Source organism: Octopus bimaculoides, chromosome 28 (assembly GCF_046866305.1).
Source record: "Octopus bimaculoides isolate indiv1 chromosome 28, ASM4686630v1, whole genome shotgun sequence".
NCBI lineage: Eukaryota > Metazoa > Mollusca > Cephalopoda > Octopoda > Octopodidae > Octopus > Octopus bimaculoides.
Window position 1 is genome coordinate 19,866,933 of NC_142955.1, and position 20,000 is coordinate 19,886,932.

The 20,000-nt window shown below is 39.5% G+C and overlaps 2 protein-coding genes across 3 annotated transcripts in view; one reads left to right on the top strand and one right to left on the bottom strand.

Moving 5' to 3' along the window:
• Positions 1–3,219: 3,219 nt before the first annotated feature.
• On the bottom strand, positions 3,220–19,229 carry LOC106869096 (fizzy-related protein homolog). 2 transcript variants are annotated; one of them, XM_089344372.1, is made up of 14 exons: positions 18,838–19,229; positions 11,932–12,036; positions 10,322–10,432; positions 10,009–10,137; positions 9,634–9,693; positions 9,290–9,391; positions 8,887–9,042; positions 7,861–7,926; positions 7,457–7,559; positions 7,111–7,232; positions 6,370–6,666; positions 5,742–5,846; positions 5,294–5,386; positions 3,220–4,341 (listed from the first exon to the last, which is right to left on the bottom strand). In XM_089344372.1, the coding sequence occupies exons 2-14, from the start codon at positions 11,995–11,997 to the stop codon at positions 4,300–4,302; spliced, it is 1,452 nt and encodes a 483-aa protein (XP_089200498.1). In that variant the 5' UTR covers positions 11,998–12,036; positions 18,838–19,229; the 3' UTR covers positions 3,220–4,299. The 2 variants fall into 2 exon arrangements, with proteins under 2 accessions (XP_089200498.1, XP_089200497.1); XM_089344371.1 differs by lacking the exon at positions 18,838–19,229 and adding an exon at positions 15,803–15,939.
• A 44-nt stretch (positions 19,230–19,273) lies between these two features.
• LOC106869097 (cilia- and flagella-associated protein 144) overlaps positions 19,274–20,000 on the top strand; it is a 13,391-nt gene continuing 12,664 nt past the window's right edge. Inside the window, exon 1 of the mRNA XM_014914629.3 lies at positions 19,274–19,761. Within this exon, the coding sequence (XP_014770115.1) occupies positions 19,632–19,761 (130 nt within the window). The 5' untranslated portion in view covers positions 19,274–19,631. The remainder of the gene's footprint in view (positions 19,762–20,000) is intronic.

Consider the following 20,000-nt stretch of genomic DNA (forward strand, 5'->3'; position numbering starts at 1 on the left):
CATACATACACACACACGCATACATATGTACATGCATCACATACATACACGCATATATACACGCATACATACATGCATACACACACACACACGTATACATCTATACACATATCTACATTTATCAATATTCCAATATCGGCCAGGCGTAGCGTGGGTGGCAGCCGAAAGAAGCGGGTAACCAGACAGTCCCGTGGGTGGGCGGCGGGAGACGGCAGCAGGGTGGCTGTAGAGGGGACAGGTGGGAATGGAGGTGGGTCAATAAGAACCGGATGCTGGCATTCCTTAAAGTGGGTTCCGTCACATAAAAACCTTTGGCGGAGGAAGAAGTGAGGAAAGAGGGGGGGGGGGGGGAGGTGTAGGAATTGGTGCAATCATGCAAGATTTGTCGATATGGATACTACTTCCGGTTACACAACAACGCCGCCACTACATCCACCTCCTCCACCCCCACTGCTGCTGCTGCTGCTAATAAGGCATAACTGACAAATTAGCGAGGGGGGGGGGGGTACATGTGTTTAGATGTATACGTGTGTGTGCGTGTGTCTGCATGCATATTTATGTATATATATATATATATATACACACACATATATACACATATATATATGTGTAGGGATATGTTTCTATATATGTACATGCATACATACATATATAAATATTATATACGTATAAATGTATATAAGTATGGGTAATGTGTATGTATATACATACATATATATATATATATATATATATATATATACATATATATACATACATATATGTATATATATAAATATACATACATGTATATGTATGTAGAAAGATAGATATGCGTGTACACGTGTATGTATGTATATATATATATATATATATATATATATATATATATATATGTGTGTGTGTGTGTGCAGTTTGCATATATATGTATACATATATACATATTCTTTTACTTGTTTCAGTCATATATATATATATATTTATGCATATACGCATGTGTGTATATGTATGCGTATAAACTGGGTCACCCAGTGGAATGTCAGTGTTGTTATCAGCCTCAGGGAGCAGTCGTTACGACAACAACAGCAGCAGATCTCTGACAGACCACCCATCACCCGTCAAATTCTCCATCCTACCACCTCCTCCCTCCCTCATTGTTTTAGCAACCATCCACCCCTCCCCCACCATCTGTAAATCTATCTTTCTATCTTGGAACCCCCGACCCCCATCCCGATCCTCAACTCTATTAATTTTTTACTTTATTTCGTAATATTTTGTTCTGTTTGTGTGTGCGTATGTATATTGTAAATCTACACACAAACACATGTATCTGTCAGCGTGTATATATGTCTGCCTAAGTGTGTATCTTCATGTTTTATATATATATATACTTTTACTCTTTTACTTGTTTCAGTCATTTGACTGAGGCCATGCTGGAGCACCGCCTTTAGTGGAACAAATCGACCCCAGGGTTTATTCTTTGTATGCTTAAAACTGTCAGTCTCTTTTGCCGAACTGCTAATTTGCAGGAACGTAAACACACTAACATCGGCTGTCAAGCGATTGAAGTGGGACAAACGCAGACACACACATACAGATATATACATATACGACGGGCTTCTTTCAGTTTCCGTCTACCAAATCCACTCACATGGCTATGGCTTGCGCGAGGCTATAGTAGAAGACACTTGCCTAATGTGCCGATATATATACATAAGATAAGATACCAGTTTTTTGTAATGAAGTAATCTTCTCATTCTTCTATTTAAAAAATGCGTGAGAAACGGCTGTAATGAGCTGACAACTATCCATCGTCTGTCATTATTCATTTGTACATATATACAGTCTGCTGAAATGAATTGATAGGCCCAGGCCCACATATAACATTCAAAGGTACATCTTTCTTTCTCTGGTTAAATTATACTCATGTCACATAAATATAAATTCAATGTACAAATTTGTAATCAAATTATTGAGTATTAATTGAAACGGCTGTAAGAAGTGAAGATGACCAGTTTGTTGTTAATAATTAGCATTTCTTCTTTAATATATATATGTATATATAATGAAAAAGGAATGATTTCTTTGAATTCATTATAACAACTCTGTTAGTATTAGTAACAATTATGTGCATTCTACTGAACTGGAATGCCCGAAGGAGATGTTTGGAGATCAAGGGTTCAAACTGCATTTGGGTTTATTGTGAATTTTGTTTTTCAAACAATTCAAAGGTTGGGCTGCAACACATTGATTGGGTGAAGTTTGAGGAGGTCTTGATGTGTTGTATGATAATATTTAGGACAGATTTGCTGATCATGTCTATTTCACTTTTTGTAGGATTATTTAATCTGCAACTAAGGTCTTCGGTAAAATAATCTTTATGGTCTTTCAGGGTTACAAAAGGGTTTTCTGAGATTAATCCTTCCTCTCTGTCTTCGATGTTAAATTCCATGGATGGAGACTTTTGCTTCATCATTGATTAACTTTTAAGCATTTAATCCAGCCAAAATATTCTGTTTAATGTTCAAACTGGCCAGATCCAGCCTCTCACACTTATCCTACAAATTTCATTCTAAAATTAATCTCATCACTGAAATCTCAAAGCTGCAACATAATTTAGGATTAATTGAAAACAATGTGAATAAATAAATAATCATTAATTTTGACAGAATAATCTGCATGTTAAACGATTAAATTAAAGATTCTAGAGTTTGTTTGTTTGTTTGTTTTTATGTTTTTGTTATCAATCAACAATTTGTTAATGATGTGGGTATCTACTTCTTTTGTCTTATAAACCAGGCAGGAAGGACTTATAACACCTTCCAACATTGATTACATTAAATACATGAATTTCTTGATGTTATTAATTAACTCAACTTTAGGAAATTGGATTATAAACTAACGAGAGGCAGAAGACTGAGGTTGTCAATAAATAACATTGGTCATACCACCAAAGTGGTTATACACTCTAAAGTATGCCATTCCTACACCTTTATTAACAATGTGACCACTCAAGAGGCTAGAAATAACATCCAAATTTCCCTAAGATAATACAATACTGTCTTGAAAGATACATAAACAAATGTAGTCCTAGGTACATTGTGGGATGGTCATGGCTGGAACGCCTTTGATCATAGGTTTGTCTGGATCAGGACTGACCCAGGGCTAAAACAACAACAAATCTTGTAGGACCCCAGAGGGAGCCACCAGGACTCAATGAAAAAAAAGAAAGTCGTTAACAACATTTGATGTATTTAATTATTAATTATTAATTTACATTTTCTTGATATAGTACAGTAGAGGAGGGAGGGGGGAGATGACCCTTCTCCCGGGTACAACTGCACCGACCTTTGCTGGACACACAGACATCAAGATGATGATAGTGATGATGATGATGAGGAGGAGGAGGAGAATGAAGGAGGGAGGGGTGTGATATGTTGGCTTAGCATTTTGTGGTAGATTTTTTTGTTTTTTTTGTCACTCTACATGTGTGAGTGGGTGTATATAAATAGGTATCTACACACACACACAAACACGTGGCACTGGTCCCCCCACAAGTAAAACAGCAAATAAAAATTTACCAAAACCAATACTGAGAGACTTGTGGGACACTGGCTGTATGTGTGTGTGTGTGTACGTCTGTGTGTGTGTACGTATGTGTGTGTGTATGTGTGCGTGTGTGTATGCATTAATGTGTGTTTGTGTGTGTGTATATAACAGAATTACATGCGAGTATATAAATATATATGTTAATATATATAAACAAAAGTGCTAGTCATGTGCTTGTGTGTGTGTGTGTGTGTATGTGTGTATACATGTATATAATCCAACTGTGTGTGTGTGTGTGTGTGTGTATGGGTGAGGGAGCCAATGGTGTCACCCCAGTACTAATGCCAAAACCCCTGAAATTCTTATAAATAGTGTACGTGTACATGTGTGTGTGTGTGTAAACACATACATGCACACACACACACACACACGTATATCTGGATGTTTGTCAGGGGAAACAGGAGGGTGGGTGGGATGGAGAACAGGCAAATGACGATGATGATGATGATGATGAAGATGCTGCAGCAAACAGACAGACAGACAGAGACAGAGTATCCATGGCAACAGACCCCCACTACTGTCACCCTCTTTGCACAATAAATAAAACAGTCAGTTGGATGAGGGGGGAAGAGGGGGAGGAGCTTTCAGACTGTCCGTTGCTAGGAAACTGAACATTGTAGTAACCACAGTAACAATGAGAGCAGCAGCAGCAGCAGAATGATGGTGGTGGTGGTGGTGGTGAAGCTGCAGGGGCCGTTGGTGGGGCAGACATCATCTGATACGGGTGAATAAATTCAACACTGATTTAGATTCCTGCAAAAGTAAAGAAAAAAAAAATGCGTTTATAATGGTGTGTATATATTGGATGGGGGACGGGGGTATATACAGATCAAATTTAGAGAAAAACAAAAGACAAGGACAGGAACAGCCACAAAATTAGTAACCCTTGTGTGCCAACCAACACCTTGAGCCCCTTTTGGAGTTTTCTGGGTCTAACAGACGTGGCAATGCCTACAGAATCAAAAAAACTGCTTCCATGACTTTTGGAAACATTTCTTCACACTCAGAGTTGCTGAAGCGTGGAACAAACAGGATAATCCGAATGCTAAAAGCTTAAACAACAGCATTGCCCCTGCTCGCAAATGTTGGCCAGGGAATGGATTTGAGCCAGGATTTTACTGCAGGATGCTCTCCCTTCACTTGTGTTCTTCAGGTAAGGCATTCTTTTGTTATTGCAGGTGTCTAAGAAAACACAGAGTGAGCCATTCTTAAGATCAACAAGGAACCAGCGACAAGAAAACTCATGGAATCTCAGCATACACACACACACGAACACATGGCCAGCAAGCCCTGAGAGGTACACCATTTGATTTTCTGAAGTGGTTTGAGAGAGAGACACAGACAGACCGAGAGACACCAACAGGCAGGCATAGATACATACACACACATATATATATATATATATATATATATATATATATATATATATATACATACACACACATACATATATATATATAGAGAGAGAGCAACAGAGAGAGAGAGTGTGAGTGAGAGAGATAATCTAAATGTTTTCAAACACCTGTAGAATATAAAACTTTCTCCCCTGAAAAACAGGTGAGGGTTGGTGACAGGAAAAGCACCTAGCTGTAAACCCTGGCTCACAATTAATTGTCTGTTCGTCCCTGGACAAACAAACAGACATCAAAACAAATAACGAAATGGCTTTGTAGAGAATTATCAAAGTGGTTTGTTAGTTTCTCACCTTTGTTGAACGTGTTTTACTGAAAACATTCCAAAATCTGAGTGTTTCATCACCGGCACCTGTGACGATGGCTTCACCATCAGGGGACATTGCCTGCAATGATGAAAGGGACAGTTAGAAACAACAGAGAAAACAAACGGTTGGGAGAGGGTGGTCGTGGGGGGAGGGATCACTACATGGGCCACGTTAACATCCATCCATTTATTAAACACTCCACCCATCGCCACTACATGCACATGGGGTTAGGGGGCAGAAAAGGGGTACACAACCCTATACCCACAGTTCCCACCCACCCACCCCACTCACCATGGTGACCAGTCAAAAACAGTTGCCATACTCACTTGCAGCTAAGTAAGGGCTGCTGGACTGTAACAGGGAATGGGGCTACCCCCATACCCAATACGACTGTACTGAACCAGGGGTGGTTCCTTAACCCCAACACACTTACCAAATAAAGGACCCTGTAGGAATGACCGGTAAGTTTTGCTATCTGGACAAGACCTGGGTATTTCCACACTAAAATCTGGTTCTGGGAGTAGCCATGGGTGCTGACCTGCAGAAAGAGAGAAATATAACAACAGACAAGTTAATAATAGTGACAGTGGTGGTGGTCGTCATGGTGCATTGTGGGGTGGTAGTAGTAGTGGTGGTGTGCTGTGGTTGGGGTAGAGTAGTAGTGGTGGTGGTGATGGTGAGGATGGTGAGCTGTGTTGTGGTAGCAGCCATAGTGTCATTCCTATTGGCACTATTAGCGTTTATATATATGCATATGTACATGTGTTTATGTATATATGTATGTGTTTATGTTTATATATGTGTATGTGTAGTGTATAGTTGTGTTTGTGTATATGTCTATGTATATATGCGCATGTGTAGTGGTGGTGCAGTAGTAGTAGTAGTAGTGGTGGTGGTGGTAGTGGTAATATGGCAGTAATGGTGTGGTAGTAGTTGATGTACAATGTGGCTGTGGTGGTGATGGGAGTGTGTGGGGTGATGTAGAAGATCATAACTTTGATGATGATGATGATAGTAACAAAGGTAGTAATTAAAATGGTTGTTTAATAAAACGAACTTACCAACTCATTAGAATGTTTGGACCAAGCTAAGTTACAGACTTGTGATCCGGTGTCGACACACTGTAGCGGCTGACCAGTGAGGGTGTTCCAGAATCTCATACAGCGGTCCGCTGTGCCTCCGCCACTGGCCAGCAGACCATGTTGGTGTGGGGACCAGGCTATGGCCTTAACGGCCGCTAGGTGTTCCGTGTAGGTCTGCACGGGGCTCACACTGGTCACATTCCATACAAACAGTTTGTTATCGTTGCCACCTGAGGCCAGGTGTTGGTGGTCAGGGGACCACTTGAGACCACAGACCTGGGAAAATAGAAAAACAGCAGTTAGTTTAGTTGGTTAGAAAGACTCTGTGTGTGTGTGTGTGTACATGTTTGTGTGTCTATGTTTGTCCCCCCAGCATCGCTTGACAACCGATGCTGGTGTGTTTACGTCCGCATAACTTAGTGGTTCGGCAAAAGAGATCCGATAGAATAAGTACTAGGCTTCCAAAGAATAAGTCCTGGGGTCGATTTGCTCGACTAAAGGCGGTGCTCCAGCATGGCCGCAGTCAAATGACTGAAACAAGTAAAAGAGTAAACAGCCCACACCATTCTTAACCCCTACTTTTAATAATATGGGCCTCACGAAGGCAAAATGGCTGATGTGTGATGAAGGTGAATAAGAGAGGAAAAGGGGATCCAGGTGGATAGAGAGACAGGGAGTGAGATGAATGCAGTAGGGGTACTGAAGACCCTAAATAGTTACCTCTTGCCTGTGTCCAGTCAACTTTCTCTCTGGGGCTAAAGAAGGGGTGCGTATATCTCTTTGAAGGATCAGACGGTCTCTACTGCCCGAAGACAATATATCAGCGTTCCAAGCCAGTGCTCCTGAAACGAAACAAAAACAGGCACAGTGTATCTACGACTACATAATCTGATGTGTCCGCATTCTTTCTTATTGTCGTGGCAGTGGTGTAGTGTGGTGTGGTGTTGACACAGATATGGTAACGCTGTAGCATGTGGTTTGATGGACATCTGGCTGCTATTTCTAGCAGACTCACTAACCCACCCCCTGACCCCGGTAAGTATTGAACTCAAACCCTTCCACTTACCAACGCGAGCTGTGTGACCTTCCAGTGTGTTGATTTTCTTGTTCGCAGTTACATCCCAAATCTGGACATAACCTTTGTGGGTTCCCACGGCAACCAGATGACCCTACAACAGAAACAGAAAAACACACTGAGAGATCTGGGTGAAGCAGGGACGGACGGGGGCGGACGGGGACACACACATAACAAGAGAAGGACCAGGTGGTGGTGGAGGTGGTAGTGATGATTAGGAAGAGAAAGAGAGGGGAGGAAGGGGAGGAGCAAGAGGAGAGGCAGAAGGGGCAGAGGAGGGGAAAGAGAATGATGAGAATAATGGTGAGTAGGCAGAGGCAGAAGAGGAGGATGATAGTGGTGATGATGATGATGATATTCAGAATGGCAGTGTGGCTGCTGCTGCTGAAACTCACCCTTTCAGCCCAAGATACAGCTGTTACAGAATCTCCATCAGAAGCCAGGTCACAAAGTCGGGTCACCTACAAAAACAACAAACACTTCACACTCACTATCATTATTATCATTATTATTATCATCATTATCATTATTCTACTGGGGTCGACTTTGCCTTTCATCCTTTTGGGGTTGATTAAATAAGTACCAGTTACACACTGGGGTTGATGTAATCAGCTTAATCCCTTCCCCCAAATTTGAGGCTTTGTGCTTCCAGTAGAAAGAATTATTATTATTATTATTATTATTACTATTATTATTATTATTATTATTATTAGCAGCATACATTTTCCGATATATTTTCTACGTACAACAGAAATGACGATTAGGAAGCAATTTTCTCCAGTGGTCCCTGACAACAATATCTGGTTGGTTAGCCTGATCTCACGGTCTATTTGCATTGATGTGTTTCAGAGTACGGTGGCTTTAGCATTTTTCTGAGGCCTTTTCTGGAGTATGCTTGTACAGGTACCAAACCTCTTATCCAGAATCCAGAATGACACCAGTACATAACTGGTACTTAATTTATTGAACCTGAAAGGACGAAAGTCAAAGTCAACCCCAGTGGCATCTGAATCCAGAATGTGAAGACAGATGAAATACTGCTAAGCATTTCACCCAGCATGCTAACGATTCCGTCAGCTCACCATTTTAATTATAATAATAATAATAATAATAATAATAATAATAAATATCCATTCTACAATAGACACAATGCCTGGAATTTAACCTTTAGTCATTTAGATTGACTAAAGTCAAAGTCAACCTTGATGGAATTTGAACTAAGAACATAAAAACAAACAAAATGTCTTAATAATAATAATAATAATAAGTAGCAGCAGCATTTGCCCATTTCCCTACTGCACCTGAAAACTCTTGTTTAACTATTTTCTCTTATATTTTTTAATAAACTGTGTTGTGCACACCTTATATATATATATATATATATATACACACATATACACATACGTAAAAGGGTCACTTACCTGGCTAGTACACGCACTCCATAAATAAACACAAGTGCCCAAACCAACACTAAGAACATTCTGTGATGACCAATCAACTAAATTCAAATAGAAATCATCTTGGAGTTCTGGGGCATCAAGAACCTTGAAGGGAATTTTTGATATCTTTCTCATGGCCTGTTGGGGGAGAGAGAGAGAATTTTGGAATGTTTTAACCGAAGAAAAATGATTTCAAAATATCACGTTTTGGTTTCACTTCATTATTACAATTGACATGTGTGTATATAAAACTAGATATTTGCATACAATAAGCATGTGTGTGTGTGTGTGTATATAAATATATATATATACATACACACGCACACACACACAATATTCACGCACGTGTAGGATCAAGCTGTAAATGACACAGCGTTGGACTTACCTTCCTAGGTGAACGCAGCAGCTTTTGACTTTTACTTCCGACAGGAGACAGAGAATAAGGGGATGAATCTGCAGCATCGGGGCTGCGGCGGGGAACATAATACTGCAATGTAGAAAAAAAAGAGGACATCACTCAAGACATAATAGGGGGGAGGTGGGGGGGGGGGGTTGTTTAACCCCAGGTCAGTTTAGATCCAAAAGACGTATGATCAAAGACGTTCCACCCATGTTTTATTCAGACATAGTGTATCTAAGACTACATTATCTAATGTGCCCTTCATTTACAAGAAAGTAGAATGCAATTTAACTGCTATTTCTATCAGAAGTTATTCCAGGTGCAATTACCTTAAACAAGTTACGACTCTCCTTGGGAACAAGAATTCGTCGGTCGTCAGGTTGTTGGTCCTGAAACAAGAGACAAACATTATTAATATTATTATCATTATTATTGATAATAATAATTATGGAATGGGCCAGATGTAATTTACTGAAGCAGATTTTACTACAGCTGGGTGCCTTTCCTGCTTCCAACCTTCATCGGTTTCCAACCAAGGTAATATTTCACCAGGGCTGAACCTTTTTTTTTCTTTTATGGAAGATTGGAAACAAAAGGCATTACTCACTTCTATGATGATGATGATGATGATGGTGATGGTGATGGTGATGATGATGGTGATGATGATGACGTTCAACAATGACTGAACAAAGAAAGCAACCAACCTTGATATCTTCAATCCCAGCCGAGAGAAGTTCGTTCTTCAAGAGACAAGTGTAGGCAAGACCGTCTTTACCGCCATCGGGGTTCGATTCTTTGGCTTTGCGGGTTTGGTTGAGAGACGGAGGACTGTCCTACAACGGCAACATCAGTTTTATTGTTTTGATTTCTTTCCAGAAGGGACCATACACACACACGCAACAAATATGGCAGGGTCAACTACACACACTCAGGCAATTGCAGGGTTAACTACATACAAGTAGTAGTGCAGTGTAGGGGTTAGGGTTAAATAATAAAGCAACGACAATAAGTGTTCACCTGAATCATATTGAAGTTAACAATCCAGTTGGAACCGGCTCGGCTGGGAATGAAACGGTCTCCATATTTCTCTTTGCTTGGTGAAGCTGCCGGACTGCTTCCTGGAATTGGCTGGAAGAAAGAGAGGAAGAGGAAATATGGGCTTGGATAGAGAGGGGTCAAATAAGACACACACACACATCATCAAGGTATATATATTCATATCATCATTAAGCTATGCACGTATATACAAATGTGCATATGTGTCTGTACACATGTTTATGTCATCATCATCATCATCATCATCAGGGCTGTGGAATCAAACCAAAAAACTTAGACTCCGACTCCTCTTTATGTAATTAAGTGATTGTGGTTTACATATCTCATAAGGCCATGCTTGGACTCTGAGTCGGCCCCTATGTTACAACTGGTTTATATTAAAGAATAAAGGTATTGCGAGTCAGAGTCGGTATAGTTTTAACGACTCCAACTCCAGTTGCCCCTTAATTGTTTCTGACTCCGACTCCACAGCCCTAACATCCATTGTCCATGCTGGCATGGGTTGGACAGTTTAACCAGGGCTGACAAGCCAGGCGGCTGCACCAGACTCCAGCCTGGTCTGGCAGGGTTTCGACAGCTGGATGCCCTTCCTGACACCAACCACTCCGAGAGTGTAGTGGGTGCTCTTATGTGCCACCAAAAAGTGTGCCATTTGTGTGACACCAATATCTTCCACAACTGTGATTTTACTTGGCTTGATGGGTCTTCTTCCCAGCACAACATAATGCCAAAGGTCTGTCATTGACTCCGTGAGGCCCAACACTCGAAAGGAGCTTTTCACTTGCCACCGACATCAGCCGCTTTGCCTCCATGAGGCCCAATGCTCAAAAGGAGCTTTTTACGTGCCACTGGCACAGGTGCCAGTTATGTGCCACCAGCATCAGCCACAACTACGATTTCACTTGGCTTGACGGGTCTTCTCAAGCACAGCCTATCGCCAAAGGTCTCAGTCACTAGTCATTGCCTCTGTGACGCCCAAAGTTCGAAGATCCTCGTCCCATGTTTTCCTGGGTCTACCTCTTCCACAGGTTCCCTCCACTGTTAGGGTGTGACACTTCTTTACACAGCTGTCCTCATCTATACGCATCACATGACCATACCAGTGCAGTCGTCTCTCTTGCACACCACATCTGATGCCTCTTGTGCCCACCACAGAGAACGTTTCTGGTTACTCCTCATAGAATATAAAAAATTCTAAAAAGTAAAACTTTATTACATTATTGAATTTTTCTTAATAAAAAGGTGAGACAGGACACTGCAACATCATAACATTATACACACTCCTAATATTATATACAATTTATAACCCCATGTATTATAAACGCTTCTAACACCATGTATTATATGCATCTCTAACACTATCTATTATTATACACACTCCTGATATTACTTAGCATACACACATTTCTAATACGATGCAATATATATTATACATACCTTTCCTACCCCTGAGACAACATATTTATGCAGGCTTTCAATACCTAACTATATATATATATATATATATATATATATATATATATATATATACATATATATACACACACTGTAATAAGAATTGTGATACTTACTGATGAATACGGTGAGTTCTGTCCATTTTGTTGTCGTAAAAGACGTTTCTCATATTCAGGGTCCATATTCTGGGTCTTTAAGGGCACCGGCACTTGAAATAAACACTGGAAAAAAAAAAAGTATATATATATATAAATAAATATATATACACACACACACAACTTTTCTTTCATCTTTAACTTGTTTGCGGCCATGCTGGGGCACCACCTTGAAGAATTTTAACCAAACAAATTGACCCCAGAATTTATTACTTTTGAGCCTGGTACTTATTTTATTGGCTTCTTTTAGTGAACCACTTAGTAACAGGGACGTAAACACACCAACACTGGTTGTCAAGTGGTGATTGGGGACAAAGACACACACACATGAATTTACTCATTTCTTCAAAATTAATTAAAAGAAGGGGATCATATTTCAGCAGAAATATGCTAACAAAAGGGTTTAAAATAATAACCCCACCACAATACAGCTATTGCCTTTAAAGCTAAAGCTAAGCTTTAAAGGGGTTAGGATGTTACCAAGTGGTTTGATCCTTATTTGCATTGACCTCGTATGTTGTGAGCTTCCAACTAATATAAGAAATATGTGATTAGTCTAATTGTTAATTAGTAATTAGGGGGTTGGAGTCAGTGCCACACTATATTGAGGGGTTAAGTTTGATGTTTTGAGTAAAACACCACAGCCCTATATACCCCCAACTCCCCACTACTCGATATTTTTATGACCCCAAAAACTCTGATAGGATCTCTACAGTTGTTTGCCAACAACTCACAACCCCTAATAACAATAAATACCTTAAAAGGGGGCGGGGATAAAGAAAGTGAAAGTAGCTGAGAACAATAGAGGCCCAGATTAAGATAATCCTCACAGATTAGAGAGAAGACTCAGAGCATCAGTAGTAGCGGTGGTGATAATATGCCAGGTGTTGGGACTGAGTGGAACAACCTGGGTGTTCATCACAGTGATATTTTTCCATGTCAGTGGTGGTGGTCACTACAAGGATTCAGACAGTGCAGTGGTAAGAAACAGCATTGGACCCTTCAACACCCCAAGTGCAAAGTCATGCACGATTCCACATGATCAGACATCAACACACTGGGCCTTAATGTAGTCATGTGACCAGATAAAGATCAAGGAGTCCAAGATTTTAACAAAAGATGAGATGGTCATGGCTGGAAAATCTTTCATCATAGGTTTGTTAGATCAGGACTGACCTAGGGCTAAACAACAAGGAGGTGCACATTAGATAATATAGTCCTAGATACACTTATGTCTGAATAAAAGATGGGATGGTCATGACTGGGGCGTCTTTGATCATAAATCTTTTGGATCAGGACTGACCTAAGGTTAAATAAGTCTACACAAAGCAAAGAAAAAAACTGGGGCCAAAAGTAAAAGAAGGAAGGATCCAGTGAAGAAAGCAGATTTGAGAGACAAAGGGAGGAGGAAAAGGGACTACTTCCTAGCTGAGAAACAAAGGGACCACAAAGAATAAGGATGTAAACAAAAGACAGCTGGGACCCTAAAATGTAGTAACATCAGTTCATTGCCCAGTGTTTGTGGGTTCAAAGCAAGCGTGTCACTGCAGGAGGGTGCCTCCTCCTCCATGCAGTAGCTCAACATGCTAGAAATAGTAGCCAAATCACTGAAAATTCAAATCCTCAAACTAGGAAAGAACACATAATAATGTATATAACTTATTTCATTCATTAGATTGTGGCCATGCTGGGGCACCACTTTGAAGAATTTTAGTCAAACAAATTGACCCCAGAACTTATTTTCTTAAAGCCAAGCACTTATTAATTTCTTCTACCAAACTGCTAAGTTACAGGGAGATAAAAACACCAGGATCAGTTGTCAAGCAACAGTGGAGGACAAACTACAGACACAAAAAACACACACACAGATATATATATATATATATATATATAGTTTCCCCAAAACTGGGGTCAATGCAATCAACTAACCCCTTCCCCTCAAAACCACTCGACTCTTATGCCGGAATTAGAAACATTATTATTATTATTAATCATTAGCCGGACACAAAATGTTGAGAGGCATTTCATCCGTCTGTACATTCTGAGTTCAAATTCCACCAAGGTCAACCTTACCTCTTATTCTTTCAGGGGCGATAAATTAAGTACCAGTTGAACACTGAGGTCAATGTAATTGACTTAACTCCACCCCCAAATTTCAAGCCTTGTGCCTTTAGTAGAAAGGATTATTATTATTATTATTATACTGTTATCACTTTTGTGTTTTACAAATATTTATTGTTCCAGGAGAAAAAAATAGAAGGTGGGCGTGGGGGGTGGACAGTAATTCTCCATTTACAAAGGTGAAAACTGAGAGGGGAAGGGGTGCTGTAGTACCCATGCATGATACCACCACCACCACCCGTCATCAAAAAATAACACCTTGAAATAAACAAGTCTAAACATGTTTGACAAGTCTCACCCCCCCCCCCCCCAGCCTTCTCTTTGGCAGCTGTGAAAAGTGGACGACAAACAGACAAATATTGCATTATAAATAAATGATAGAAACCGTTTATTGTAATCACAGGTAATGTTATCATCGTACGGTTTTTTATTAATATTATCATCAAAATTAGTGACACCGAAATAAATACTCAATACTTTATCTTCGCTATATCCTCCGCTTAATGCTATCAGCTGGTTATTGTTAACCAAAACGTCTCCGTCCCAAACTGATTACAATAACTGGTTTCTATTGTATGCACATGCATTTATCTATATGTGGGTATATATATATATATATAAACATACACACGCATATACATTTTCATTATACATTTGCATAATACACAGACGGTTGTGTATATATGTATGTATGTATAGGAGCAGTGGGTGAGATTCAGAGACCTTCATGCATTTCTAAACGGAATATAGGGGACGTGAGTGCAGAAGGGTCAAATGCAGGGCGGAGGTAAAGAATAGGTACACCACCCATTTTCGGGGTAACAAAAACCCTAAACACCGGGTGTACGTATTCTTTTCCTTTCGCCAAATGTAGGACCCTTTATGTGGTAATGATAAAGGGGGAGATGTCGTTTAGCCCTAGGTCTTTCGGGGGGAGGACATTCTTCCCACCCTGCCCCTCTATAAACCTTATGGTGGTGGAAAGGAAACTAGCAGAACCTGGGATCAAATCAGCCCCAGCCACATCGGTTCCGTCTTCCTGTAAACCAGAGACGAAACATATTTAATAGCCTTGTTTACCTAGGAATCTAAAAGAGTGTTTCAGGAGATTTATGGCTTAATTTAGAGTCGTTTCGAACCACAGCGAAGAGTGAAGTGTTATTGTGGTGTGTGTGTGGGGGGGGGGGGAGGGGTGTTCGTGGCCCCCAGGGACGAAGGGAGCCACCTGTAAGGCAGGAGAGTTGGTGCAGTGAGATGGGGGTCGTGTTCGTCAGATATATAATTACATATACACACAATATATATATATATATATATATATACGTGTGTATAAAATATATACACTGATTGTGATCCCTTTGTGCTAGATGCTCTCTGATAAACAATAAACTAGCGATAACATTAAGCGGATGGTTATAAGGATCGGGACGTGTTTGTGGAGGTGTGTTGATGGCCCCAGGAAGGGAATCGCCGATACACGGAGACGTTTGACGGGTCTGAGTGTCCGGATCCACACCGGGTGGTTTATAAGGGTTAGTGGAAGAGAAGAGGGTGATAATGTCGGGAGAGATGCTGGAGAAAAGAGACGTGGAAGAGAGAAAGAGATGACAAGAAGTGGAAGATGAGGACAGGCGTCTGTTTGGAAGGGGATTCGGGGTGTTTACGGAGGAATTAGAGGAGGAAGCGGGTTGAATATCGAATGTTTACTCACCACAGAAGGTAGAGGAAGTGTGTAGAGAGGCAACGGTGTAGATTAGCCTGGTTTAAGGCCGGGAAATGAATTTCAGGTTTGGAGAGAAATGTCGGAGATTTTTCAAAATAAACAGTGACAATATGGCTGACAGAAGTGGAGCATCATGGGAAAGGAGCGGGTAAAAAATATCGGCGAGGAAATAAAAACGGAGAAAAAATGTATTTAAACATCAAATTCCGTTTTCAATAATTAACAAATGTTTTTAAATTGTAATTAGGTCGTTTCTGTTGGAGAATATTTCTTTTTAAATTTAGGTGAAGTGAGGGGAAAACGGCTTTCATTCAAATAAGAAACATGGGGAATGTAAAACTATCTTGGCTCTTTTAACGGAACGAAATTTAATGCGTTAAAACAAAACGAGTCATGAAATTGCGTCCTTTTTTTCTTCTTTTTGAATTTATCGTCATTACATCTTGTAGGTTAGATTTAATTTCTTGCCAGAACAAATATAAATCTTCATTTATGTATTTCTACTCCGTAAACTCTCAAGCAAATATTCGTAATTTTCTTTCTAATTTTCGAAATAAAAAAAAATCTCATTTCCAAAAATTGCTAGCTTTAATAAGTAAACTAAACAAAAATAAGTTGACTATAAAAGTTAGTATTGAAAGATAAAAACCGAAATTTAAAACAATAATCTTTTCTATAACAATAACTTATTATTTAAACGCTTATTCATCTATTTCCGTCATTCAGAATAGCCAAGATATTTTTGTACGTTACCCATCATTCTTGCTTACAGTTTAACTGACGCCGCTTTAGTTAAAGGTTACATGCAAATGTATATTTGTAATGTTTTCTTACTTGTTTCGGTCATTAGACTGTGGCCATACTGGGGCAACGACATGAAGGGTTCAGTCGAACAAATTGACCCCACTATTTGATTATTTTAAAGTCAAGTACTCAGCCTATGGTTCTCTTTTGCTGACCCGCTAAGTTTTGAGGACGTAAACAAACCAACACAGGTAGTCAAGTGGGGAGTGGGAAGTACAGACACAAACAGAAACACACACACATAGATATAGATAGACAGATAGACAGATAGATAGATAGATAGATAAATAGATAAATGGATGGATGGATGGATGGATGGATTATAATGGGGGGGGGGGCGGTTTTGGGGGTTACTCTGGGTTTCCCAGATACACTGATTTAATATATTATATTTTGAAGAGATATTTCTTCAATGAATATATTATAGAAAATATCATAAAATATCAAATATTATTATCGAGTTTGAAAACAGAACGATTTAATGGATATAAATTAATTCCCTAATTAATTAACATTCGTTCATTAATTAATAAATTAATTTGTATCTATTAGATCTCTCTGTCTCCAAACTCAATATATATAGTTAATCCAAGGAAGTTATATCCTCATTAGGGATTATATAATCCAAGGTATTCTATTCGTTTAATCCAAATCATATAATGCAAAAGTCATTGGTAGATGTTGAGGATTATTGAAATTATCAAGATTGGGAGAAAACATACATATAGCCAGGACTGTTCCCCATTTTTTGTAGGAGGGGGTGGCCACAACAAGACACACACCAGGCAATCCATTCATTTCCCAGCTAAAAGGGGCAAGACCCATTCTACGGTCGGGTCAAGGCATAGAATGCAGCCCCCAATATCAGCAGCAGGGCCCGACAGCCTATGCTGGTTTACCCCTGCCACATCATGCTGGTTCCTTACCCTTTTGAGCAACATCCAAATTCACTCATCCGTCCACAAACACTCTCCAAGCTTTCCTGTCATTTATAAACTCTCTTGTCTCTCTCACTCCAACACCTTTAACCACCAAAGCTTTCCTCACTCCATCCATCCACACAAACTGAGGTCTGCCTACCACTTCTGCCTTCATCCCCCTCCTTACCATCGGGGGAAAACAAGAAGAACAAAAATTTTCTTCTTGTTTATATATATATATATATATATATATAATAATATTAGGGACAAAATCCAAAATTACAGGTAAAAACTATTTATTGTGCTTTTAATTATTAATTTTTCTATATGTGATAGTGGATTTTCATCGATGAGTTCTTGAAACTTGGTTATTTTCTCTAAAACTATATATATATATATATATATATATATCATCATCATCATCATCATCATCATCGTTTAACGTCCGCTTTCCATGCTAGCATGGGCTGGACGATTTGACTGAGGACTGGTGCAACCGGATGGCTACACCAGGCTCCAATCTAATTTGGCAGAGTTTCTACAGCTGGATGCCCTTCCTAACGCCAACCACTCAGAGAGTGTAGTGGGTGCTTTTACGTGTCACCTGCACGAAAACGGCCACGCTCGAAATGGTGTCTTTTATGTGCCACCCGCACAAGAGCCAATCCAGGGGCACTGGCAACGATCTCGCTCGAAAACCCTACAAGGCCAGTCAGGCGGTACTGTGCGTGTGCGTGTGTGTGTAAATCTAAAATGAGGTTTAAGGACTGCCATGAGGTCACTTGGTATGGATCCAGAGGCCATAGAAACCCTTGCTTCGGGTCCAGCTGGATGGTGAACCAAAGTGTGGAGTGAAAGCATTTGAGGATGCCAGGATGAGAGATGCAAGACTCGAGAGAAAGATTTATACAATCGAGAAGCTGAACGTCAGAGACCTTTTTGTGGGCACAGTTTATGACAGATCAGGTCTTTCTTTTGCCAGGTTCAAATCTCATTTGAGGATCCATGAAAAAAACCTACCTCCACCAACTATTCTGTCAATATATCTGTGCAACCCTTTTAATCCACAAAGATCAGAACTTAACTGCAGCTCTTGGTGGTCCAAATAAGACATGCAATCTATGTGGGTGTCTTTTCAATACACTGTCTGGTTTTAAAAGCCACCTCAGATAGCCATGATAGATCTAAGGAGTAGGTACAAGAGGTGGTTAGACTCTGCATAAGGAGCAGACAACCACCATGTGTGTGTGTGTGTAACAAGAGAGAGAGAAAGAGAGAGAGAAAACTGTTTATACATACTATACTTATCAGAAAAAGTCTGCTACCAGGTAACCAAATTAATATTGATAAATAAATGAAGAAATATTTATAGCTTTAAAAAAAAAACTGTTGATAATCCTATTGATGTTGCTGTATTTGTGTGTGTGTGTGTGTGTGTGTGTGTGTGTGTGATTCAAATACGAAACTGAGGTTATGTGAGAGACTATCTTTGCATGATTTGTACGAATTCGTTCCGAGTGACGAAGTTTTATACTTTGTATAATTAATCGATTAATTATTTGTGTGTTATTTTTGCGTTTAAAAGCTCAAACAAATTCGAAATTAAAGGGATTCGTGTGTGTCAAATATCCGCATCGGCTGCTGTTGTTCTGCTGTCGTTTGTTGTGCTGGGCGACGAGCTGACTGGATGCAGGGGGGTGGTGGCTCCTGCTGCTGTTGGTTGCTAGGCGACCATGTAATCAAACTTCGTTGTGCTCCTCTGCATTTCTTTGTTTCTGTCTGTCTATCTCCCTCTCTCTCCCCCTTTGTCACTATCTATCTATCAATCTATCTGTCTGTCTGTCACCCTCTCTGTTTATCTGTCTATTTATCTATCTGTTTATCTGTCTGTCCCTCTCTCTGTTTATTGATTTATTTATCTATCTATTTATCTGTCTGACTGTCTGTCCCTCTCTGTTTATCGATTTCTTTATCTATCTATCTATCTATCTATCTATTTATCTGTCTGTCCCTCTCTGTTTATTTATCGATTTGTTTATCTATCTATTTATCTGACTGTCTGTCTGTCCCTCTCTGTCGTCCTCCAACTAATCATGGCACATCCGACCAACACAAGTACCTTAAATAAGGTCGACTTCGAGAAGAACTGGACGGAAAGAGTGAAGAAAGAGAAACGGCACCAACAACTGTTTACGAACTTCAGTATAAACCCTTTCAAAAAAAGTAATTTCACTTTTAATATACATATATATTTCTACATACATCTTTTTTAGCTTTAATACATACATACATACAGGCATATATATATATATATATATATATATATATATATATATATATATATATATTATTATTATTATTATTATTATTATTATTATTATCATTAATAAATCATAGGGCAGCAAAAAAATTTTAGAAATTTTAGAAATTTTTATTCCCTTTCGAAATTATCCCTATTTTTG